Source organism: Gekko japonicus, unplaced genomic scaffold (assembly GCF_001447785.1).
Source record: "Gekko japonicus isolate JY-2015 unplaced genomic scaffold, Gekko_japonicus_V1.1 scaffold1564, whole genome shotgun sequence".
NCBI lineage: Eukaryota > Metazoa > Chordata > Lepidosauria > Squamata > Gekkonidae > Gekko > Gekko japonicus.
In genome coordinates, this window is record NW_015176020.1 from 332,636 (window position 1) to 360,261 (window position 27,626).

General features: G+C 41.1%; 1 protein-coding gene across 1 annotated transcript in view; it reads left to right on the plus strand.

Annotated features, from left to right (window-relative positions):
* Nucleotides 1-17,731, plus strand: part of LOC107123341 (utrophin-like) — a 329,348-nt gene extending 311,617 nt beyond the window's left edge. Inside the window, exons 24-25 of the mRNA XM_015426582.1 lie at nt 12,114-12,136; nt 15,765-17,731. Coding sequence (XP_015282068.1) covers nt 12,114-12,136; nt 15,765-15,773 — 32 coding nt within the window. The 3' untranslated portion in view covers nt 15,774-17,731. The remainder of the gene's footprint in view (nt 1-12,113; nt 12,137-15,764) is intronic.
* The last annotated feature ends 9,895 nt before the right edge of the window (nt 17,732-27,626 follow it).

Consider the following 27,626-nt stretch of genomic DNA (forward strand, 5'->3'; position numbering starts at 1 on the left):
ACAGTCCCGTTCACTTTATAAAAGCACCTTCCCGAACCATTCCATTATAATATAGCCCTGTTATCTTTATACAAATGTCCTCCTGAACAATTCTGTTTTACATAGTTTGCAGAACTTTGAAACACTGAGAACTTTCCTGATCTCTTCAGGCTAGCCATTTGTCAGTAAAGCAACTTCAGAAAAATTGTTCAGTGTAATGCATTTACTTTTTAAACCACAAAGCCTTTTGCTTCAGAAATAATGTTTATTTTGGTTATATTACAAACACAGCAAAAGATTTAGTTAAACACCTTATAAACAGAACTAAAACTGTTTTGTAAGGCAGTGTCCCAGCTTTTATTCTGCTCCTGCTGCTGGCTCAACCAGATGTAAACTTGGGTCCTAGAGAATGTTTAGAAGGGACATGATAAAGGCACTTTGCTAATACTAAGCAGGTCTGGGTATGGTCAGTACCTGCCTTAGAAAACATTTAGGTCTCCTATGTACACCACCTTGTGCTCCATTATAGCAGAAAGGCAGGATATAAATATAATTACCAATACATAAATGTGGGAAAGTCAGAAGTGGCAGGGAAATAACTGTACTAGAAGATCCAGCCCCTAAACACAGCACACAGCACAGAAGAGTGAAACACTGAGGGATCTGTTGGCAGGAAATCTTGTTCCCCAGGCTCCAAACCCCATCACTGATGAAGACAGGAAGGGAAAGTGAGAACAGTAGGAAGTAGCTGCTTGCAGAGCCCACTCAGAAACCTTCAGGGAAGACCTATTTAAAAGCCAGATCATGAATAGGAGGTACTTATCTCCAAACTTTTCCCCTCATACCAGTGGCCAGAGGAGACAGGGGACTCTGGAAATAATTTTTGCCTTATTAAATCTGCTGTGACTACTTTTGTCAGTCATGATCACCTGGGTTTTAAACAAGGAGGAGCTGCTGAGGTACCCATCAAGGGGAAAGAGGCAAGGTATTTAATGAGCAGCCAAAATCCCTTCCTGGCATGCTAGCGTTGTAACTGCAGCACGTGTGTTATATGAAGGAGCATTTTAAACATTTGATTTTTTCTCTCTCCTGCACTCTTTAGTGCACAATCCACCTGAATCTTTTTATTTGGTATCCTTCAGCAATAGTAGTTTAGCATAACTCATTGTCCATTTTATTCAGGCCTTGTTCACTTGTTAAAGTAAATGCACGTACAACCTGCACATACACGTGTAAACCTGTTTGTAAGAACAAGTCAACATGTGTTCTTTTTACACATGTAACCGGGGACAGGTACATGAATAAATATGGGGTTTCAATCAGACATTCAGCTGTACGTGTGTTGATTGTAACATGAGAATTACTCAATGCATGTATAAAGAAAAACCAAGTGTACACTGTAGCCAGATTATATGTGCACTCACTGTTGAATAACTACTGCCCAATCTCAAATGTACCCTTCTTGAGCAAGGTGATTGAACGAGTGGCAGCTGGCTAACTTCAGGGATTCCTGAAAGAAGCAGATTGTTTGGATCCATTCCAGTCTGGCTTCAGACCTGGTTATGAGACCGAAATAGCCTTGGTCACCCTAATGGATAACGTGTGTCAGGAGATGGACAGGGGAAGTACAGCCCTGTTAATTCTTCTGGATCTCCCAGCAGTTTTGATACCATCGTACCTAGTATCCTTCTGGGTTGCCTTTTAGGCCTGTTCTGCAATGATTTAGGCCCTGCCTCAAGGGTAGGTTTCAGAAGGTGGTGCTGGGAAGGCTGCTGCTCTGTCCCCTGCCCTCCTGGGTTCCCCAAGGATATTCTGGTAATTGAGCAAATAACACCACCTCAACTCTAGAAGACAGTGTTGCTTGGAACAGCAAGAATGCCGCAAAGATATATCTGCAATTCCCAAGCACTTGGATAGATCTCGAATTGTAGAACACCATCTACCAGTTAAATATCTGATTGTGACAATTCACAATAATAGTAATAGTAATGGTAGTAATAATACTAATGACAACTTGTGAAAAGGGCTGTATGTGAAGTCTTCATATGGTAGAGGTCAGCACCTCTTCCTTGTTCCACCATACCAGTGATATAAAGTATCACAAATAGTCAATTGGACTGAGATTTTGTTCATGCAATTACTCATAGAGAAATTAATCATATTTTTAAATAGGACCTTGGAGCACTTCACCACCAGCATGCAAATATATAAATCATGATAAGTTTAACCCAGGAGTATTTAATTGGACCATAAAAGTGGTTTTGACATAAAAGCCAACAGTGTACTACAGCTTACAGTGACAGGACCCTTTAACCACTCTTCTGATCTTACATAGTCATGATTGATGAGTATTTAAACATCTAGTGTAGTCAGGGCTTTTTTTGTAGAAAAAGCCCAGCAGGAACTAATAGGCTACACCCCTGACAACAGAAACTCGTTCGCATATTAGGCCACACCCCATGCCTTCCCTTGCCTTGCCTGGGTGCCCCGTGGCTGCGTGGAGCCCAGGCAGGTCAGCCCTTGGACAGGCCAGGGAAGGCACGGGGAGGCATTTAAATGCCTCCCCAATCCTTCCAGAGCCATCCCTGGCCCGCCCACCTCAGAGTGACCGGGGGGGTCACTCTTCAGGCCTTCCCTCTGTAGCCACGCATGCAGAGGATTTGGCTGTAGTGGGTGTGGCCAACTCTGAAGCCAGCCGGAACTCCGTTCCTGTGCGTTCCTGCCCAAAAATAGCCCTGAGTGTAGTGCAGTGGTTAGAATGTCAGACTGGGTTTTGGGAGACCCAGGTTCAAATCCCTACTCTGCCATGGAAACTTGATGCATAGCCTTGGGCCAGTCACTCACTCTCAGTCTGACCTATTTCACAGGGTTGTTGTGAGGGTAAAATAGAAGAAAGGAGACAATATAAACTGCTTTGGGTCACCATTGGGGAGAAAGGCAGGGTATTAATGAAGCGAGTAAATAAATAATGGTTCTAGTTCTCACTCAGTGAACAGAAACCAAAGTAAAGTCATAGATGAGCCAAATCTGTTTCTGCTTTTTATTTAAAAAGGTATTTTTGCTGTTGTTAATGATTTCACTGCATTTCCCAGGTTTTTTGAGACTGTTTTTTCAAAACAGGATATTTCTGCTTTGAACTTGCATAGCCTCACAATGACACTTGACACATTAATTTTTAGCATTGATAGCAATTTGCAAATTAGACAATGAGCTTCTAGTTACTTTTTCTAGTACATGGACAAGTAACAGCTGAAATACTTTGATGTTCTTAAATTTATAGTTCCTGCATGGGTATGGAAAGATGTGGCTAAGCTAATAGAGTAGAGAAAATATACATTTATCAGCCACAGATTCTAAACAGGCATGGAAATGTCCCTCAGAAATGGGACCAAGAATACTTTGTATCTTATTTATGTCACTGGAATGATTGATTACAACTCTTAATTGTTAATTCGTTTTCCATTCGCAAAGACAGATAAGAAACAGACAGTTGTTCCCTCTTGCCTTGGTTGTATTTAAATCAGTCCTTTGCAGAGTATCGTGCAGATTTCTTCTTTACAGAGAAGTCATTTTGGGTAGCTGTTGTGATCATTTTAAACCTTAATTTCATAATATCAAAATAGGATGGAAAACTACATTTTCAATTGTTTGTGGTTCAGCAACAACTTTGTACTGCTTCCTCTGCAGTGGCCATAAAAGTAAATGCATTGGCTATTTGTAAAAACTGAGGCTCTTGAGGTGCATAATCTTATGCAAAGTACTAAGATAAAATCAAATTATATTATGTTGTCCAGCCTCTACTGAACTCTATTAAACATTCCCTTTATCTCTCATATGTGTTTTCCCCTTCTTTGAAGAAGTACGTCAGAGAGGATACACTTCATACATGACTAGAAAGCAAATTACAAGCTGGTTTGTTTGAATGGATCCCCAGGGTCTGGCGCTAGCTGCAGATAAATGCCCATGTCCCACTTCTAATTCAGATTTGAGGGCCTTATTCTAACCTAGGACTGCCATTTGATGTCATTAGACAGGTATTTATCAGCTCCTGTTTTAAATTGCAAAGAGGCTCAACTCTTCTATACTGTGGTAAAGGGCAAAGTATATTTTATTTGTGGTGGCCATTAAAACAAATGACTTGGCAAAGCTTCACATACAATTTTTATTTATTTAAAATATTTATATCCCACTTTTCTCCAGATTAATAGGACCCAAAGCAACTTGTATAATTAAAAAAACAGGTAAAACCTTTCACAGAAATACAGTACAAATAAAGAGAAAAGAGCAAGCCATTACCCATTGCGATGCCCCATTCCACTCACCCTCTACAACCTCTCTCTATCAAGTTTAGGGCTATAAGTAGGTCAGGCCATCGCATTCACCACCCTGCTCATTTCTTTTAAAATATATAGAGAGCCATAACCATTTCACACCTCTGGTCCTCTCTCTCACTTACAGAGACATCAGCAGACAGGGTAGCCCAGCCTCTTTTAATAGCCCAGGCCCTCACTCACACAGAATTATTGGGGTTGGGGGCTCATACACTCGTTCCATTCACACGCTGCCACCATTTATTCATATAATATTTTATACACACACACACACCCAAGATATTAACTTGTGTGTGTTTCTTTCCCTGAGGAACAAAGCCCACAGCGTTAAACAAAGCAAGGAGTTAACTTTTTTTCAGGGCTCTACTGGTAGCATATTAGGCCACACACCCCTAGTGTAGCCAATCCTCCAAGAGCTTACAGAGCTCTTCTTACTGGGGCTACTGTAAGCTCTTGGAGGATTGGCTACACTAGGGGTGTGTGGCCTAATATGCAAAGGAGCTCCTGCTACCAGTAGAGCCCCGCTTTTATTTATGGTTTGGACACAACACTGAAGAAAGTAAGCAAGAGGCAACAAAGTTTCTTTTCCTTTGAACTGTTTCCCTATTCCTGCAACTGGGATTGTTTGTTACCAGCTGATTCTTTTCAGCCAGCTCTAAGCAGTTTTTCTCCACAGTTTCACTCAACCAGACATACTCTTTTCTGTCTCAGCTCCCTAGCTGCCAACTCCTAACTGCTCTCTTCACTGCTGTTTTTCAGCTGTCTCTCCCCAACATTCCATCAGCTCCCATTGGTCACTCTTAGGGAGAGGCAGAACCACCAGTAATTCCTGGACTGATGGCAAGAGCTGCCTTGGAGCATATAGGGGTGGAGGCAGTCCTGCAAATAAGGGGGTGTTCCTGGTCACAAAGAGCTTTATGGGCTACCACCAGCACAGTGTTGAGCATGGATGCAAACGGACAATCTAGTGATCTTAAATTCGAAATAATAAATTCAAAACATTTAATCCCTGTCAATAGTCTACCTGCAGTATTCTGTACCTGTTGTAGCTTGCATGTCTGCAAGGGCAGTGAGTTACAATAGTCCAGTCTCAAGGTTTTTGAAGCATTGATTAGTATGGCTAGGTCAGCTTATACAAAGTTGAAAGAAGGCACTTTTGCCACATGGTTTACCTGCTTTTCCAGCAGAACAGATCCAACAGAATCCTCAAACTCTTAACTCCGTTGATGATTAGCTATACCATCCAAGGAGGGTAGCCTAGTTCCCTCCAGAATCTCAGCCTTCCCTCCATCTTATCACAATTCAGTATGTTCTTTGTCAGCCACTCAACCACTGATTTCAGACACTGTTTTAAAATGACAGCTGCTTCTAAAGGGTTATTCTATGTAATGTATACCTGGATGTTATTAGCATATTGATGATAACCCACTCCAAAGTGTTGGGTGCTGTGAATTCTATTTCAGATTTAAATTTTTGGGTTTTACTGCTATATCATTATTCCTAATAGTTAGATGTAATGGCAGCAAGTTCCTCCAACGAGTGTCAGAATTCAGCTTAATCTTCTTCATGGGCTCTGTGCATCACACCTCTGGGATATAGTGCGCCTGCGCCGACCTCGATCGGTACTTCTTAGAAAGTGAAAGGGATTTTCGTGCCCGCTCCCCAGTCACGCACCGCCCCCACTGTGCATGACTAGGGGAGGGGCATGACAATCCCGTCAGTTCTTTTCTGACCGCCGCGCTGGCAGGATCTTCTCCGCTTCAGTCAGTAAATTTCTGGCTTTATGGCCTATTCCTGTTCTTCTCTTCTGAGTTTTTTTTCTTTTTTTCTTTTTCTGTAAAGTGAAAGGACAATATTGTTATCGGATTTTGTTTCTTTCGGACTTTTGTGTTTGGGTCTCCCTGCTAGGCAGATCTCTTCTCCCCCCCTCCCCCTTCTCGGCCTATAGCCAAGAGGTGGGGTTTCTTTAAACGGTGCCTTAAGTGCAGTAGTAAAATTGCCCCTCCCAACAGACACTCGCTTTGCCTTCTGTGCCTTGGGGAATCACACTGAGTGGACTCTTGTGCCCATTGTGCAAAGTTCTTGAAGCAAACGAGAAAGAACAGAGTTGCTAGACTTCATGTCGCACTTTTGGAGTTAGCACTCTCATCGATGTCGTCGTCACAGGACACTTCGGGACACGCATCGATGTCAGGACATGCATCAATTTCGACACCCGCCTCGCCATTGATGGCTACGTTGTCCCCAATACCGACTCATTCAGATGTCGACCGCCTGATGCTGAAGCGCTCGGCCCAAACATCTCAGTCCGAAGCCTATACTTCCTCCAAAAAACACAGGGAGGGCAAGGACGACGAGCCAGTCAAGCACAAGAAGCATAAGAAAAACCCCTCAGCACAAACTTTGCTGACTCAGACTGTGGAGCTGGCATGTGCTGTTTTGGCTGGCTGCCACAGAGACCACACACTAGAAGCTTGTAAACACAGTCCAGAATCAAGGTCAGTCAGAGCCAAAAATCAAAAATCAAAGCTTCAAGAGGGAACTGGATAAACATATGGAGCAGAGGTCCATCAGTGGCTATTAGCCACAAGGTATAGATAGGAACTCACAGGCTGGGGCAGGTGATGCACTGTATTCTTGGTGCTGGGGGGGGGGCAACAGTGGGAGGGCTTCTAGTGTCCTGGCTCCACTGATGGACCTCCTGATGGCACCTGGTATTTTTGGCCACTGTGTGACAGAGTGTTGGACTAGATGGGCTATTGGACTGATCCAGCATTGGCTTCTCTTATGTTCTTAAGCAGGACCTGTACAAAAGAGACAGCCTCCACTTGTTCCAAGAAGAAACCAGGCAACTGGCACTTAAAATCAAAACGGTGGCAGAGCAGTTTTTAAACTAAATCCTGGGGGAAAGCCGATAGGAGATGAAATGTCTCTGGTTCAGGATGGCTCATCTCTAAGAGATGAAGGGGTAGTTGTTACTGTTCTAGAGGGAAGTGGATTAGGACTGGTCACTGAGAGGGTAACAAACAATATTGACTGCTTGACAAGGTCTAGCGGCCATAAAAGAAAGGTTGCAGGCCTAAATGTGTCTGGGGAATTATAGATGTTTATATGCAAATGCTAGAAGTGTCTGAGGTAATATGGGGAAGCTGGCAGGCTTAGTGTCAGAGGAGAACATAGACATTGTGGGCATTTCAGAAACTTTATGGGATGATGATAATCAGTGGGATACAGTGGTTCCTGAATATAAATTATATTGGAAGGATAGGGAGGGAAAGATACAAATAGGTAATTTTTAAAAGGTCTACATGGTTAACAAAGTAATGGAAGCAGTAAAAGGCGAGAAGGCTTCCTTTAAGTGGTGGAAGGCTAGTCTGAGTGAGGTAAATAAAAGGGAGCACAGGCTGTGGCAAATAAAATGCAAGTCTGTGACCAGGCAAAAAGGGACTATGAGGAACATATGGCAAGAAACATAAAGACCAACAATAAAAATTTCTTCAAAATCATTAGAAGCAGAAAACTATTCAGGGAGGCAGCGGGGCCCTTGGATGACCAAGGAGTGAAAGGATTACTAAAGGATGATGGGGAAGTGGCAGAGAAACTGAATGCATTTTTGCCTCTGTTTTCACTATGGAAGATGGGAGGTGCTTGTCCACTCCAGAACCGCCAATTTCAGGAGAGGTGTTGAAAGACCTGAGTCAGATTGAAATTACAAGAGAAGAGGTCCTACAACTGATGGACAAATTAAAAACTAAGAAATCACCAGGCCCAGATGGCATACATCCGAGAGTTCTGAAAGAACTCAAATGTGAACTTGTGAATCTCCTGACAAAAGTATGTAGTCTATCACTAAAATTTGCATCCATTCCCAAGGACTGGAAGGTAGCTAACGTAACTCCCATCTTTTAAAAAGGTTCCAAAGGAGATCTGGGAAATTACAGGCCGGTCAGTCTAACATCAATACCAGGTAAATTGGTGGAATCCATTAGTAAAGATAGAATTAGTAGGCACATTGATGAACAAAAGCTATTGAGGAAGAATCAACATAGATTCTGTAAGGGAAAATCTGGTCTCACTAACCATTTAGAGTTCTTTGAGTGGGTGAACGAACATGTGGACAAAGGTGACCCAGTAAATGTTCCAGGAAGCTTTTGAAAAAGTTCCTTATCAAAGGCTCCTAAGTAAACTCAGCAGTCATGAGATAAGAGGACAAGTCCTCTCGTGAATTAAAAACTGGTTAATTAACATGAAACAGAGAAGAAGAAGAAGAAGAAGAAGAAGAAGAAGAAGAAGAAGAAGAAGAAGAAGAAGAAATTGGATTTATACCCCGCCCTTTACTACCCAAGGGAGTCTCAGAGCGGCTTACAAACTCCCTTCCCCTCCCCACAACAGACACCTGGTGAGGTAGGTGGAGCTGAGAGAGCTCTGACAGAAACTGCTCTTTTTCAAGGACAGCTCTTATCAGAACTACGACTTGCCCAAGGTCATCCAGCCAGGTGCAAGTAGAGGACTGGGAAATCAAACCCGGTTCTCCCAGTCCGCATACTTAACCACTACATCAAACTGGAGTGAGTATAAATTGGTAGTTTTCATAGTGGAAGGTGATAAGCGGTGGGGTACCGCAAGGCTCAGTCCAAAGTCCGGTGCTTTTTTACTTGTTCATTAATGATTTTGAGTTGGGAGCAAGCAGTGAAGTGGCTAAGTTTGCGAATGACACTAAGTTGTTCAGGGTGGTGAGAACCGGAGAGGACTGTGAGATACTCTAGAGGGATCTGTCGAGTCTGGGAGAGTGGGCGTTACCATGGGAAATGAGGTTCAACATGGACAAAGTAATATACATTGGAGCCAAAAATCCTAACTATAAATATACATTGATGGGGTCCAAACTGGAAGTAACTGGCCAGGAGAGAGATCTTGGAGGCATGAAGATGTCAATTCAGCGTGCAACCGCAATAAAAAGGCAAATACTGTGCTGGGGATCATTAGGAGGGGGACAGAAAACAAATCAGCCAGTATCATAATGCCTCTCTATAAATCTATCTCTGTCTTTCTAGTACTGTTCATATAGTGATAGCCTTGAGAAAAAAATAAAATTATAAAATAAGATAATACCTTACTTAGTGTTATTCTTCTGTTGTTTAATTATTGCCCCTATAAATTTTGGCATCGAGAGAGTAACAAAATCATTTATATCCGATAGTAACCACGTCTCCTGTGCCCTCATACTGTCAGATGCATCAATGGGCCTTCCCTTATTTCTAAGTAACTAGCCCTCAGCTCATTAAATATAGGACATTCCATAATCATACGTTCAGTTGTTTCAATTTTATCATGTGAGCATCTACATGTTCTATTTGAATATCACACTTTTTAACATCTACCCTCCAAAACCACATTCATTCTTGCGGAAGTAAAAGCTCTTCTGAGCTTTGGTATTGTCAAATGATACAAATGTTTTGGCAGTTTCATTGGGAGGGGTATACCCAAATAAGATGCTGAACATACTCTATGAGCCCTGACAGATGTACTATTAGTATTGAGTTTCTTTTACACACATTTTAATTAGCCTTGTTATTTCTGTGGTCTCTGTAGACTTTAGCATATCATTTGTTATTTCTAAACATTTCATTTTTTTCCCCATTTATGATCCCCATGGCCAATATGCGCCTCTGCCTGTACAAGTCCAAGTAGAGTAGGCTTGCCCATGGATTTTAAGGTTTTAAGTTTCAAGAGGAATGCTTGTATCCATGCCTTAGCCTCCATTGACTGTTTACCAAGTTCAGCTCTCAATACTATGCTCGAAACAGATCTAGGAGTAGCCAGTAAGCATCGAGAGAAATCATACTGAATACAGTCCATTCTCTCAGAGACAGCGTCAGTCCAAATTTCTGAACCATATAAAAACTGGTTTGTGACATTAGCATTATATACTTTTAAAGCTGAGGGGACAAATTCACCTCCTGCTATATAAACATATTTTACAGTTGTCCTCCCAACTTTCAAGGCAGTCTCTGTATAAATCTGTGGTGCGGCCTCATTTGGAATACTGTGTACAGTTCTGGTCACTGTACCTCAAAAATGATATTATTGCATTGGCAGAGGTGCAGAAAAGGGCAACTAAAATGATTCAGGGGATGGAACACCTTCCCTGTGAAGAAAGGTGAAAAAGGTTAGGACTTTTTATCTTGGAGAAACCACGATTGACGGCTGACATGGTAGAGGTTTACAAAATTAGGCATGGGATAGAGAAGGTAGAGAAAGAAATACTTTTCTCCCTTTCTCACAGTACAAGAGGTTGTGGGTACTCAATGAAATTAATAAGTCATAGGCTTAGAACATATAAAACGAAGTACTTCACCCAAAGAGAAATTAACATGTGGAATTCACTGCCATAGGAAGTGATGGGGGCTATAAGCATAGACAGCTTCAAGAGGTGATTGGATAAACATATGGAGCAGAGGCCCATTAGTGACTATTAGCTACAACGTATAGATGAAACTCTAAACATTTCATAGTGGAAGGTGATAAGCGGTGGGGTACCGCAAGGCTCAGTTATATAAAAAATTCATGGTGAAACATGCTCCTCATAAATTTTAATAGACTTCTCCAGGAATTTACAATCAGCCCTTATGATTTCTATTTGATTATCTTTTAATAAGTGGCGATAGTCAATCCCATTTACCAGATTACAGGGAGGGAGAGAGAGATTACCAAACAGTTCCCTCCAGGGATCAGAATATAGCTGGCACTCCAGCAATATATGTTGGATGGAATCTGGAAAGTTTGCTCCACAAGGGCAGACTCTCTTACTATATGGAATTTGAAAGAATCTACCATAAACAACGTTTGAAGGAAAGGAATTTATCCTAGCCAAAATAAATGCTCTCCTTTGTTGGGGGTTTCAAGATCACATAAATAGTTGGCCATTTTCCCAATAGGTTGAGCATGGCCAAGTGAAACAGGCGATCAAAAATAATATTGAGCAGGACATAACTTAGTAAATTCTAAATCAAGGAGCCTCTGTTTAATTAGTCTAAAATTATAGGATTCATCAGCTAGGAAGAGGTCTTCCATTGTAATTCCTATGTATTTAAGGTTATCTATAATCCTTGGTACTTGTGGGGGCAACAGTGGGAGGGCTTCTGGAATTCTGGCTGCGCTGGTGGACCTCCTAATTTCACCTGGGTTTTGGGCACTGTCTTGGACTGGATGGGCCATTGGCCTGAATCAACACGGCTTCTCTTATGCTCTTAAGATGCACTGAGCATTCAGCAGCTTTCTCTTGGCTAAGACCCTCCCTCCTACCCCATGCAGTGCCCTTTTCAAAAGTATGCACATCACCAGTGGTTAATAGTTAAGTTTATTTTGCATCAGTGTTGCCTTTAATCCTGGCCTTTGCTCTGCAGTGTGTTGAGTTTAAGGACTTCTGTGTACAGTTCATCTTATATTTTCATTCAAAGCAGTATAAATCTTTTCAGTGTCATTTCAAGATTTTACAACATAGAATAGTAGCCATACTAGAAGCAAATGAAATGAAAATATAATCTAGAACAATTTATTTAATATGATTGTACAACCCAGACAGTGTTATGCCAGCAGACTGATATAAGAATATTTTTAGATTAAAACAGTTGTTTAAATATTTAGAATTTAAGGAGTGGGGAAGTAAAATGCAGTACATTCTTAAACTGCTGGTCAGCTATTTTTCAGTATCATATTTCAAATAGAAATTGCTTTTTTATCTTAATTCTTGACTGCTTCCATTTTATTGCAAATAATACATATATATTTTTTAATTTACAGCAAATCTTGCTGGCAGACCACAGGTATGATTTGTATTAGTATATATATTTATGTATTTTAAGCTTTGCCTCCACAATGCAATCAAAATCTACATGGAATTTTGTAATGAAGTATAACTTTTCAGTATAGAAGTAAATGCATTTGGGATTCATTCTTCATCATAAAATACAATACAGAACTAATGAGCTTGTATAATGCTTTCTAGGACTAGTCAGAGCACAAACTAAATGAGATGATGGGTGTGGCAGGCCTGGCAATTTATTGGATCTCAAAGGGGTGTGTGTCTTTTGTTTTTAAGCTTAAAGCTGCTGTGAAGGGCTCCAAAAGGATGATGGCTACTGTGCAGGAGGTTAAATGTTTCTCTCACACAGGGAAACATATAGCTTTAGCAAGTATGTCTGTGTTTTTCTCCATGAGACATCTAGCAGATCAGGAGGAGGAATTTAAATAAGATAACAGGGAAAAGCTTCATGACCTCTATCCACATTGCTCCTCCCCTGCATGGTTGCTATGCATTTAAAAGAAAAACACTTTGCATAATTCACATGCAGAACTAGGGCTGCCAAATCCCCCCGGGGAACTAAATGAGATGGTGGGTGTGGCAGGCCTGACAATTCATTGGATCTCAAAGGGGTGTGTGTCTTTTGTTTTTAAGCTTAAAGCTGCTGTGAAGGGCTCCAAAAGGATGATGGCTACTGTGCAGGAGGTTAAATGTTTCCCCTACACAGGGAAACATATAGCTTTAGCAAGTATGTCTGTGTTTTTCTCCAGGGGACATCTAGCAGATCAGGAGGAGGAATTTAAATTGACAGAAAAGATAACAGGGAAAAGCTTCATGACCTTGATCCACATTGCTCCTCCCCTGCATGGTCGCTATGCCTTTAAAAGAAAAACACCTTGCATAATTCACATGCAGAACATAGATGCATGGGGCTGTACCATGTGAAAGGTATCAAATATTGTGTTATAATTTGAAAAACTAGTGTCAGGGTTGATTTACTAATTAATAATGTATCCATTTCATGTTTTAACTATGGAACCCTGATTGTGTAGCATATTAAAGGAAATATCTGGAAAGTCCTGGGTGATTTAGTCTCAGATAACCTCTACAATAAACACTTGCAAGCGTAATTGCAGTATTGCCACCAAGACAGTGTCCTCTTGGCCAGCAGTGCCATGTGGTTTACTCCCCTCACTTTGTTTATTTCCATGCCCCTGTTGGAATATGAAGACTCTCAGTGTGACGCCAGTTTGTTAAAGCCAGCCAGGGGTCACCCATGGGGACCTGTTTCATTTTAGTCTTTCATGAAGTGCAGTATGTGCACAATAATCCAGTGATATACTTTAGTTCGGTTCGAAGTAACATCAACTCATGTCCTGGTGTTACAAGAATGAGTGTTGCATTTACAGCTTTTCTTGTCTCCTCATGTGCTTAGATTTAATTAGTAACTTTCACTTTAACATACAGAATAAGTTATTGTTATACCTCCACTGGCAAACCATGGTTTTGTTTTTGCCATACCTATCAATATTGTAAAATAGTTTCAAACCATGGAAGGGGCATGGCTTGGTGGAAGAGTATCCGTTTGGCATGCAGAAGGTCCCAGGTTCAGTCCCTGGCTTCTCCAGTGAAGTATAAGGTAATGTGAAAGACCACCACCTGAAACCATGGAGAGCCACTGCCGGGCTAAATAGACAATAGTGACCTTGATGGACCAATGATCTAAGGCAATTTCATGTGTTCAGCCATGGTTTACAGTCATAGCTTGAAGGACAACCTCAACCCATAGAGATCTAATTGAACAAGAGTAGCAGAGTGAGGAGGAAGCACAGGTTTTGTGGGCACACTGCCAAACCATTCTTTTTAGTTGATTCTAAAGTACACCAATCCCTTGTTGTTTAAACTATAAGTACTTGCGTACATAGTTGCACAATGCAGGGAGTCAATGAGAAATTTTACAAACACAAAGGACAGCGTGGTATAGAGAAAATGCCTAACTGTGGTTAAAATGGTTAACAAACCTTAGGTGGTTTGTTACCTTAAGCTTGGATCAGTTATTCTAGTGGAACTGGGACTTAGTTTATCAAGCTAAGAACACAGCAGTATGACCAGCTTAGGAAGGAGTGGCTGGAGATCCAAGGAAGTTGTTGTAACCTTGTAATCCTATATCTATAAAAGCCCAACGAATTGGCACTTTCCAGCTCTCCCATTGACTGTGGCGCACTCCATCAGCCATTGTCCAGGTGTTGGGTCCGCTCCTCTCCCCCACCCACTGGCAGCTTGGCTGCTTCCCTGTCAGAATAAACTGCCAAAATGGCTGTCTCTCCTGATGAAGATGCTTCTACTGCTTGGCTTCTCCATGGCTGGCTGGCTACTGAGATGGGCCAGCAGCTGTCAAACCATTCTCTTCTCTTTCTGTTGTGCGACTCACTTTTCCCTCAGAGGCTGTTGCTAGGTAACCAAGTCCCTTGGTTCTGTCAGTAAAAAGGTGAGGGGAGGAGGCCTACTTCGGCCTTTGTGTGGACCTCATTGAGACTAGTCCTGACTAGGGTTGCTAGCTCCAGGTTGGGAAATTCCTGGAGATTTTGTAGTGGAGTCTACAGAAACCAGACTTTGGGGAGGGGAGAGGCCTCAGCTGAATAGAATGTCATAGATTCCACCCTCTAAAGCAGTTCTTTTCTCCAGGGGGAGGGAGAGGTCGGTTCTCTGGAGTTCAGTTGTGATACCAGGCAATACCATAGCCAGTGTTACATAGCAGTTAGCACTTCAGAGTAGAGTCTACCAGACCCAGGTTATTGCTGTGGAAGCTGAGTAGGTGATTTCGGACCAGCCACAGACTTTCAGCCTAACCTACCTCACAGGGTTGTTGTGCAGATCAAAAGGGGGAGAGGAGAATGATGTGAGCTGCTTTGGTCCCCACTGCAGAGAAAGACTACTTTTCCTCCTGGGGAGCCATTTTTTCCAATCTCCAGGTGAAGGCTGGAGATCACTCAGAATTACAACTGTTCTTCAGGTGGCAGAGATCAGTTCCCCTGGAAAAAATGTTGGACTCTGTGACATTATACCCTGCTGAGGTTGCCACAGGAAATTGACACTGAGTGCCCAAGAGCCTCTTTCTAGAGCTCATTGTATTAATTTTCACAGCGGGCCTTATTCCTAGTGTTATATAAATCATCCTGGTTTTGTGACCAATCCTTAGCGCTATGTCTTTGTTATTCTAATGTAACATTTTACCATGGTAAAACCTTTGCCTAGGCAAGGTCCAGTGTGTTTGTGTGTGTGTATGTGTGTGTGTGAAGTGCCATCAAGTCACAGCTGACTTATGGTGACCCAAGCAAGGGGCTTTCAAGGCAAGTGAGAAGCACAGGTGGTTTGTCATTGCCTTCCTCTGCAGAACCTTCCCCTGTGGTCTCCCATCCAAGTACTGACCCTGCCTAGCGTCTGAGATCTGATGAGCCTGGGCAATACCATGCTGCCTTCTGGTATACATAAGCTTCTTTAAAATGTGCTATAACACTTTTTGCCATTTATTTACTATAGTCAAACATGAGACCCTTCTGGAATTAGGCTCCAGATATTTGTGTTGGGTGATAACACATCTAAGGACATCTGTGGATAGTAATACTCTTAAATTTTTCTCTTAAATTCAGGCAATGTGAAGTTTTCAGTCTGACGACAGTTCGTTCTTCCTGATGTCAAATACAGCCCTTTTTCTACAAATGCCAACGTAAAGTTCCAGTAATCAGATGGCTGCATGGGACCTTGTAATATACTGTTTAACTCTGTGTGTTTTTACTTCAAATAGGAAAACACTTGAATTACCCAAAGACAAGGATGTTGTGGTTTTTTAAAAATATATGTGTGCGTTTCCCCCTTCCTTCCCTCTATGCAACTGTAAATTAACAAACAGTAGAGTATTTGGAAATGGTTATACATATGTCATTGATTTATATAATATACAGTATCAGGAATGGGGGTGTGGGTTTATATCCATTCTTTTTGATATTGCTGCAGTGAATTGCATACACAGTTTGGAGCAAAGCATTACATTAATACATTCCCTTCAGCTTTTTGTGTTTGCAATTTGGAGTACCTTCTGTGCTGACACACATACTGCTCTGCACTGGTTTATTTATATTTGTCTAATAGTATTCATTTCAAACTGTGAACAAATATCAATTTCTCATAATCATACTATTAGTATTTGACAAAAGTCATTTATGACCATCTAGGAGTACACGCTCCAGCTAACAAGACATTCAGCTACAATAACCATTAAAACTAAAATGGTGTGCTAGTGAATTCTTTTCCCTACTGAATGCAGAAGGATATCCCCATCACCACCGGCTTTTCTTTGGCTTGTAATGTGAGTTAAGGTTCATTTGGATTTTATTTAATACAACCATTCAGAATCTATGTAATGTTGGTTATCTACACAGCAAAGACAATGGTCTAATTTTGTGCCAAATTCTGTCAAGGCTTTTTGTTAAATCATCAAATGCAAAGGACCTAATTTGCAATTATTTGATTCTGCTTTTAGAAATGTATATAACTTGAGGAGCTTAGTCTGCTGTAATGCAAAAAATGTGTTTTCCTTACATCGCAAAGGTTGCCTGGAAAATTTCAGCCAGCATCTTCTGTGCATTTTCAAATGGCTTTCTTAACATATATGTTTAAAAGCAGGGAAATTGCAGAGAAGATTAGCCGCAGCCTATGACAAGATACCGGGCACTTTTCCTTCACCATTGAGTTTGTAGTTTTGTGTGGGCAAATGCTGTCATTATAAAACTCATTTGCTCAATAAGTTGCACTTGTGCAATATGTGTCTTTTAAGTATCTAAGTAGTACTAGGGAGATTCCACTCTGATTCTATTAACATTTATGCCCAAATGGGAAGTGGAGAGATTTTAGACCAGTTGTTTTCTGCAAGGAAATGCCGAGTGGAGTATCCCATATCGATAATGAAATCAAAACGGGAACTGTCGTCCTGGTGTGATGCTTACAGCTCCTGATGCTGATGTCACCACTCAGTCTTCTCATCTCTGGAGTGGAGCTAGTAAACGTTATGAGACTCAAATTACGTAATGTATCTTTAATGCTCTGATGGTTCAAAGTGCTATATAAATGATAAGTATTATTTTTTTGCAGGGGAGGGAGTTTTGCCAAAAAGCGGGGAGAAATAGGAGGTTAATATGTGGATTTTTCATCTAGAAAGAAATATATTTTGGTATAGATATTTTGAGAAGGATGAAAAGTTTTGCAGAAAAGGAAAGCCATGACCACCTTTCTACCTCAGACACTTTTCTTTTTCTTTTTATATTTAGTATTGGAAACAGGTCAATGTTTTTTGCCAGGTGTCTTCCTTTACCAGATTACATTGAAGCAAAAAGCAAAACAAGAACCAATCCCTTTTAAAAAAATACTTAACAGCAAAGATCTCAGTAATGGATTTGGTGGCTTTTTTATAATGACTGAAAGGTTATGTATGAATTGTTTTCTGCCTGTGTTTGTATGCAAATTCTGTCCTCTTCTCTGCTGTCATGTAAAAACTACTTAAACATTACCTTGTAACATTCTCCCTCTGAGACACTGATAAATAAAAGGAATATGTTGCAGTAACATCTCAAAAAAAGTTGTAGGTTGTCTTTTTTTTAATGTTGTGGTATTAAACTATCACATCTCCCTTTTCTAATCTAGTTACATGGTCTGACTTTCACACTGAATAAAATTAACTTCTAAGTGAAGACTGTTTTGATGTTCTTCATCTTAGAAGTAAACAACATTTAAAAGCTTGTTCCCTGTGTAGGAACATTTCAGGCTTCAAGGTGCCTTTATGAAAATAAAATATGTAGCAGAAAAATGCAGCTCAGTAAATCAGTGCATATTTTTGTGCCATTTTCTGTCTTCACCAATCCACACTGCCAGCAGTCAATCTTGGCTGGTGGCAGATTTTAAATGCAAGTCACCAGTTGGTGAACTTGGTTTAAAGTATGCTATTAATATTGAAAATATGAATATATGAAACCCTTGTTCAGTCGCAGAGCTGAAACATGATCTCTGAATTCCACTAGCTTGTGCTCAGCAGCCTTCATTTCTAACACACTGTTATTTATTCTGGCAGAAAATACAATTTATAGCCAGTATGATTTTTTAAAAACAAACAAACAAAAACCTTAACATTAAATACACTAAATTTTGCCTTAATCAGTTCTTAGAAGTATATATGATGGCGCCGTCCCCTCCCTCAGAGGCAAGATTTTATGTTTGTTTTTCTTTCCCTTTACTGACTGAGCTGCCCTAGTAACTTCTTTGCTGTCCTACCCTGTCACAGTACAATATTTTGGCTGTTGGCTCAGCCCAGGAACCTGAGGGAAGGATCAGGAGCCCACTTAAATGGCACTTTTCTGAAATTCAAAAATAACAAAACATTTTATTTAACATAGAGGGGAAAGGTCAGGTGAAATCAGGGGTTGAAATAACTGAGGCAAAACCAATACATGCACAGACTTTAGTTCTTATGTTTCAGGCTAATGAGAGTTTCTTAAGCTTTTCACTGTAGACTTTGGTAGGGTTCAGTAACGACACAACACACAGAGATTTGTACAAGCTCTCTGACCAAGCTCAGTTCTCTCTCTGTCCCAACTGTCCTCTGTTTTATGAACTGCCTGTCAGCAGCGTTTTATTAGAATCAAGCAGGCTCACACATAGTACAGTGAAAACATTACAAAATTGAAGAAGCCTCTAACTAAATCACAGTGTGTTTCACAGAATGTTCTTTCTCATAGCTCATTATTATCTTGCCCAAAAGTTGCAGAGTTTGTGCTCTCTGTAATTCATCAGACTCATGCAAACTCAGAAGACCTTGAGGATTTGCAAATCTCCCGGTGAGAACTTGAGATCTCCTGGGTTTGCCTCACGGGAGTCTCTAATCCCCACATTTCACAGTGACATAAATCTTTATGTTGAGAGGCTTTTATTCCAGTGTTTTCCCCAAATACTTCAGTGCACTTTCCCTGAATATTCTCTGACTCTTGGTTTCCAGAAGACTGGTGCACTTTTTAAAGTACCCAAACTCCTTCCCTTGAAACCCCAGTACTCGTCTTGAGTTTTTAACTGACTCTTAAGGTCTCCAAAGGCAGTTTCTAACCACATCAGACCAGGGATCTCTGTACTCTTCAGAGCTAACCCCATGTTTGACTAGTTAGGGAAAATCTCCTCTCACTAGAAGATCTATTCCTTTTCTTTGCCCCAAATGGGAGTCTTTACCTACTTCCCAAACTTTATTGCCAACTTTCCTCCAGTACTCCGCCTGTGTTAAACTGCTCTTAAAGGTTTCCCTTGCTCGAAAGCTAGTCAAATCCAACCCTAGGGGGTGGTGCTCCTTTCCGTTTCCAAGCTGAAGAGCCAGCACTGTCCAAAGATGTTTCTGCAGTCATGTGACTGGCATGACTAAATGCTGAGGCTCACGGAACACTGTTACCCTCCCACCGAAGCAGTACCTATTTATCTACTTGCAATTTCTTGCTTTCAAACTGCTAGATTGGCAGGAGCTGGGGCCAGAGACGGGAGGGCACTCTGTCACGCGGCACTAGGGTCTCGAACTGCTTCTGGTCTGCAGCTCAGCATCTTAACATCTGAGCCACTGTGGCAAGCCTAAAATTAGGCTCCACTCAGTCAAGGCAGAAATCTGACTGAATTTCTCCTCAGCATGTCACTCTCAAATTTATCTCTGCTTAGTTTATGCTAACCAATCAGATTGCTTGGAGCAGCCAGTCACTCAAGGCTCTCTGTTTCTCTGAAGAATTAACCCTTCACAGTCCTTTAGTTGATTGTACAGCGCTTTTAAGCTTCTTAAAAGTGCAGTCTATCACAGCTGCCTACTTCCGTAATTACAAAACTTGCAAGATGTGGCTTTTCGAATTATGGAAGTAGTCACAATCTGCCATGCTTCCACCACATCAGAGGTGGATTAACACAAGGAAAAATAGGAGGCGATATACTAAAGAGTCCTGAATGAATTGGCTCGTAAATATAGTCGTATATTATCCCTTCAAAGGCTTTTATTTATTTTTATTCTAAAAAATCCTTTTAAAAGGCCATCTCAGATAAAACAACTGTAGTAATTCATGTCATTAAAAATTCTCAAATGCCCTCTTAAACTGCTGTTTTACAGCCTCAGCTGAAAACCACTGAAGTGGGGGGCTTCCTCACACTCTCAGGAGCATTGTTCCATCTAAGCTTAGTGTGACCTAGCTCACAGTTTTTTAGCCTCTGGCTCACACATTTTTGTCTTAACTCGGGAAGGATGGCTCCAGAGCAAACTAATTTATGCAGTAGCCAGATTGCCAGTAGCTCACAAAGTAGAATTTTTGTTCACAAGACTCCACAGTTTAGAGGGAGCATTGCTCAGGAGGTTGTTCTGCATTACTGGGGTTGCTGTACAGAAAACCCAAGAGAGAGTTCCAGCTGTACAGACCTTAGGGAGCTATGGTTCTTAAGTATGTGGGTTCTGGTTGCAAGACTTTATTAAAGGTATGTGCCATCATCTTAAAGTGTACTAGGAAACAAATTGGGGACCAGTCTAACATTTCAAAAATGGAAGTAATATGTGTGACAGACTGTTAAGGGTTAATGCCTAATAGAGTCTGAGAACCCTTGAGTGACAGGCTGTTCCAACGGAATTCTGTTGAGAAATTCAGTTAAGGAAAGACCGTTGGGAAGTGACGGTTGTTGAAGAGACAGTTAAGAACTGACTGTGGACTGGGAAGGAGGAGTGGATCAAGGAAGATCCTAATTCAAGACAAAAAAAGGGAAATAGTTTCTAGTAAAGAGAAGTGATCCCTGGTTTGTATAAAGAAGGATTTTGGGAGCTTGGTTGTATGTTCCTGCCTTCTAAATTTTACGTGTTGGTGAAACTCAGAAACTTATGCTTGAGTGTTTAAGGAGGAAACTGAATAGAAAGCCTTTCTCCTCAAAGTTTTAAAGACCTTATTACATAGCAGAAACACTTACTTGTTGGCAATCAATTATCTGGTGTTTGTGTGAATACAAAGTTACTTCAGTTTTATTATCAGTTCACTTCGTATATCCTACATCTGATTCCACCGGACCTTTTCTCCTACAATTAAATATTTTAAACTTTCAAAAGCCTCTTGTGTGCCATTTCAAAAGCAGAACATAAGAAGGTGATTTTGTCTCTTCCTTCAGTTCCCTAGGCTGGGCCAGCATCAACTGGGTGGGACAGCTATAGACAAATAAGAAGAAAATAGATAAAGTGGCCGCTCAGTGAAAAAGAAGGGAAAATCCTGTGAATGAAAAAAATTATTTACTTCAATAATAAAAGAACTGGTGCATTTTGAATTAATGGTAATTTCTAGGTTGCAGCCCTATGTAGAGGATATTGCAATAGTTAAGCCTTGAATTTCAGTCATTTCTGTCTCAGCTATTCCCTTGTTACGGGATGGCAACTTCCCAAAGCTGAGTTAATTGTCTGTTGTGTTTCATGATTAAAATTCAGTTATGTGAAGTGGTCAGCTCTTGCCTGTTCTGCTCAACTCACTTCCTTTTGTCCTTCAAATGCCCTCTGGAACAATTCTCAAACATGGATTTACCAGACCACCTGGAGTTTTGCAGGACATGTGAGCTGGTTACAGGCCAAATGGATAGAGACTTAGGCCAACAAAATGGAGTATTCCCCTACTCAGCTCACCTTCTTTTGCCTACAAAAGCCCTCTGGAATAATTCTCAGAGAAGGATTTGCCAGGCCAAATTTGCAGGGCCGGTGGGCTGGGGTAGACACTTGGACCAACAAAGTGGAGGCAGAATAGTCATGGAAACATGCTTGAAGAAAAAATTCCAGAAATGTAAACTAAAGCTAGGTGAGCTATTGTTTGCTACTCATAAGTAGTAACTGAAGAATGCTGTTAAGAATGATTAATACCATCAGATGGATGGACATTTGTTTAGCATTCAGCTAAAGCACAGACTGGAATGTCCTTTGAAAGGAAACTTTATGACCAGAAAATGTGGAAGCGAGACATTAAAAAAATGTTTCACCATTATCCTGTTAGACATTTCTAGCTTGTCCAACAGTGATCCAGCTTTGCTTAGTAATATGATGCCCATCTGAACTAGGATATCTTTCTAGTCCTTTCTAGGCAATAAAGACAACACACCAAGGGATTCTGGCAACAGAGAAGACAAAGCACCTGTTCTGCCTTCAGTCCTAACTCTCTTTGACAAATTTCACAACTGGTGTGTCTCCAGCAATACCAAGAAGTGATCAATCTTGCAGCTGGTGTGTTCTCAATAATGCAATAAGATGCGATGCCATTTCTTGCTTATATTTTTAACCAAAAAAGCACACACTTTCAGTAGGAAAAAACTAGGATACTTCTGTGAGTCTTCCAACAACTGATTTTGAAGCTATTGCAAACAAGTGCTTCCTTTCCCCTGCCTAGTCCCCTTTGAGGCTAAGAACAGCAATTACACGGTATTTATTTACAGCCTTTTTATGCTGCCTTTCCATTCAATGCCTTTCCATTCAATTTCCATTCACCACCACAATGTGGTGAACATAAAGACATTAAAACATTTAAACAATTAAAAATGCTAAGAACAGCAATTACACGGTATTTATTTACAGCCTTTTTATGCTGCCTTTCCATTCAATGCCTTTCCATTCAATTTCCATTCACCACCACAATGTGGTGAACATAAAGACATTAAAACATTTAAACAATTAAAAATGCAGTTACAATTATAAAAGAATGCAATTTATAAAATAATTAAATTAAAAACACATAAACAGCACTAGAAGGAGGTTTAGTTACCATTATTGGGGTATGCCAGATGAAACAAAAAGGTTTTCACCCGCTCGCAAAAGATGCCAACAGAGTTCTAAAGTTTTGGTGCCATGACCAAGAAGGCTGTTTTTCAGGCTGCCATCTCTCTAGCTTCAGATTACAGAGGCAACCTAAGCGCACCCTCCAGATATGACCATAGGTTCATATGGGAGGAGGCAGCCCTTATGTTATGTTAGTCCCAGGCCATACAGGGCAGTAGAGGTCAATACCAGCACTTTGAATGGAGTCCAGAAGCAAAATGGAAGCCAGTGTAGATGGAACAAGATGGAAGTGATATGGTCCCTATGACCCACTTTGGTCAACATTCTGGCCACAGCATTCTGTACCAACTGTAGCTTCTGGATAGTATTCAAGGACAACACATTTCAGTACAGCACATTCCAGTGATATAATCTAGATGTTACCAGGGCAGACACCACAGTGGCTATATCTTTTCTGCCCAGGAAGGGCTGAAGCTGGTGAAAGGCACCCTTGGCCACAACTGCCACCTGTTTATCCAACAGGAGGCCCAGAATCATGAGCACCCCCAAGCAACAAATCTGTTTCTTTAATGGAGAGTACAACGCAATCCAGAACAGGGAATAACTCATTTCCTGGGTCAGACCCTCCTCCCATCAGTAGCACCTCCATTTTGTCAGGATTAAGTTCCAACTTGTTAGTGCTCATCCATTCCAAAACTGCTCCCAGGCTTCATGCTTTCTACAGCAACCCTGGGATCTGCTGGTAGTACAATACAGAGCTGAGTATCATCTGCATATTATTGGCAGCTCTGCCCAAATGTCCAGATGATCTCTCCCAGCATTGTTACATTTATGTTGAAAAGCATGAGGCATATGATGGAACCTTGGGGAACCCCATAGGGAAAGGCCAAGGGGCAAAGTAGCAGTCCCCTAGCAGCACCACACTCTAAAATCTACCCTGGAGGTAGGATTGGACAGCAAAAAAAAAAAAGGCAATCCAGAAGATTACCACTATTGATGGTATTGAAAGCTGCCAAGAGGTCCAGGAGAATCAACAGAGTTGCACTCCCTCTGTCCCGCTCCCGCCTCGCAGCACATGCCATCCACCAGGGCAATCAAAGTAGTTTCAGCCCCATAACCACCAGATTGGAATGGATCTAAACAATCTGCTTCATTCAGAAATCTAGCTACCACTTGTCCAATCACCTTGCTCAAGAGTGGTACCAACTACTGCTTAATGACTCACCTCCTAGACGCATGTCTTACCAGGAATCCTGGCAAAAAGATTGTGATATTACATTGGAGGATGATATCTGGTCTGCACTCTGGGACTCTGCGAGCTTTAAATGTCCCATTGCTTCAGAGGAACTTCAGACTCTTAAGATAATGATCTGATGGTATCTCACCCCACAAATGATTTCACATATGTGTCCGACCAAATCACCTTTTTGTTGGAAGGGCTGCCAGCAACTGGGAACCTTTGCACATTGCTGGTGGAAGTGCGAGAAGGTACAGGCATTTTGGGAACTAGTTCTACATCACATCAACATCATAACAGGTGTTACTGTTCCACTCAACCCTGTAACTACATTCTTAGACCACTGGCCAGATGGCCTGGTACCAAATTATTCCAAACCTACTATCAATGCCATGTTTTTTGCAGCAAAAAGTGCTATCGCCTCTTGTTGGCGGGAGGCTAATCCCCCAAATCTAAATCTATGGTTTTAAAAGCTATGGGATCAATATCTCATGGATAATATTTCTGACAAAATAAACAGGTCCCAAATAAAAGCTGTTCCGTTCACCTTTGACAGTAAATGGTTTCCGATACTAGAATTTCTGTCACGAAATGAATTTATATCTCCGGAATGGTCACAGTTGCAGTGATGGCTCTGAACCTCCAACCACTCACACTATTTCCTGGGGCCACACTAATGTGCCTGCATACCTCTCTGCTTTTAGCACTTATACTTTAGAGGATTAAAATGGTATATAAGAAGCACTGTTGTATGAATTGTGGTTTCAATCTAGATATGTTTGTATTAACTTAAAGGTTTTAAAACTTCACAGAATGTTGTACACTTGGTACTTTTGGATGTTTCTGCTCGTATATAGAATTGTATTGTTGCTCTGTAACGTTATCTTCTCTTATTCTGAAATGAAAATTACAAATAAAAAAAGAGTGGTACATTGGAGACTGGATAGTAGTTATTCAACTCTTTTGGGTCTAGGGTGAGTTTCTTTAGGCATGGGTGCACCACTGCATGCTTCAAGGCAGGTGTGCCCACCCTCTCTCTCAGGGAGACAATTACTCCCTCCTAGACACAGTGCACCAGGGCCCCCCCCTGCAGATTTAAGCAACCAAGAGTGGCAAGGGTCGTAACAAGCAGGTGGTGGGCCTCAAAGCTCCCAGAATGCTGTCCACATCCTCCGACTGCACAAGCTGAAAGGTATTCCACACAACAACAAATCAGCACCCTGGACCATCAGATCCTGTTGTTGCTAATGTACAGTCCAAATTGTAATGAATACAAGAAGTTTCATGTACAAAGTGCTTAGCAAAAGTATTGCAGAAGACTGCAGAGCAATCTACCTCCTCCTGTTGGCTAGAACCCAATAGGCCCCTAACCATCCAGAGGAGGTAATGCAGGTCTACACTATGTAGATGCAATGGTGGTAGAAAAATATTGGGTTTTTGCCACCATCACCTCCATGGCGTAGGATTTCAAATGAGCTCTAGCCCATGTCTTGTTGGACTTGTCCTGAATCTTTTCCCACCATTGCTCTAGCTGTCTCCCCTGTCTTTTCATCATCTGCAGCCCCTCAGTAAATCAAGAGGCTGCCCAGGCTCTTTTACCTGAGAGAGGAAGCGTAGGTGCAATTGTGTCAATTACTTGAATCATTTCCCCATTCCAGAGGTCAACCAGGTCATGTAAATATCAACAGGAAAGTCCCCTAATGCCATCTGAAAACCAATTAAATCCATCAGGCTCTGGGGGCAGATCACCTTAACCAATCTCTGCAGAGCCTCGGTACCCCTGCAAGTCTAAATCCCAGCAAGTAGTGATCTGCCCATGACAAGGGGACCATCTTCAACCTTCAGATCACCTTCTTCCTGCCTAGAACAAAATTTCAAAACACCAGGAAAAAACATCCAGTCTCTTTGAGCAAGGAAATTGAAGGAATGAGCCTTGGTACATTTCTTAGTGATAATTTCTCTGCTCCATGATTGAAATCAGCCAATCATCGCTTAACATTAAAAATTAATTGTTCACAAAAAATATGCAGGGGACTGTTACTTTATGAACCAATGTACTAAGAACATTTTCATTAAGGTTCACAGGAGACTTTTGCACAGAGTGGGCAAAGACTTGATGCTGAACTTTAGAAATTATTTTTCTGGCCGCTTTACATATTTTACTAAACCAAATAAGTCAGCAGACTCTACACTTTGGAATCAATGTGGACTTACAGAAAATGTAACATTAGGGTTTTTTTTTCATAATTAGTATTTCTCTATTATAGTTGACATTGAAGCTTAAGTTGAAAGGAATCCGATGAATAAAATCTTCTGTTAGCAAGAAGTAGGTTACTCTAATGCATCTCTTTAAGTGCAAACCACTGAAAGGATGACTTCATGGCTAGGCCTCAGAGCTCCACTTGGTGAATAAGTTACAAGATCGGTCTCACCAGATGTTTTATGGAAATGGGAATATATACACCATCTGTCAAAGATCTGATCAGTAGCCAGTATTAAAAAATATCTGGGGAATGGCAGGGAAGAAAGACTAAGAGTAGCATCTGCCATGTGAGTCTCCTTCAAGTGTGTCCAAACTTGGTATTTTTAAAAAATCCCTAGTTGCAGCATGATGCACTGATACAACAAAGATGGCTTTAGCCAGACAGAGGTTTTTGTAAAACTGTCTTATGGCCATTAGGCTTCTAGCAACCAATTTCTAGATATACAAGTGACACAAAACTTGTTGACATTGCTACACTACATAATCTGCCTTGAAAATGCATCCTGTTGTAGTACTTCATAGCTGTTATTTCATTATGAGGTTACTAGTGAATATCAGATGTACAGGGCTGTCCTGACATAACAGGTTCTATAGAGGCTCTCCAGTGCTAACCGTCTCCTCATTCCGTTTTGGGCTCCGCTGTGGGTTATCATGGATATATGATAGACTTTTTGCAGGCTTTAAATTGAACTTTAAAATTAGATTTTGGTTTGTGCTCTCATGTTCTGATATGGATTTGAAGAAGATATTTTGATTTCCTTATGAGTTATCTTCTCATTAGTTATGTGAAAAGCTAAGTTTTAAACATATACTGTAAGGGTGTGCTCTGAGGAAAAAAATTGTTATTGTTTCACATCTGGGATACCAGGTGGTCACCTTTTAACGTTATTCCTGATTTGGGGGTAGGACAATACCAGTTTGGGATTCAGATCCACGGAGGGATTTTCAGGGTTCCAGAATTTCAGGACCATTACTTTCAATGGGGAAATCAATTCAAGGGTTTCACAAGCTTTTTTTATTATTATTTTAAATAATGGGACCAAATTTGCCCCAAACATCCTCCCTCTAATTTAAAGATCCCCTAGTATCAAGCAGAATCAACAAACTGGGTTGGTTTTAAGGGCCTTCTAAGTAGGTGCCCCTCAGCACTTTTCTGCACTGTTTCC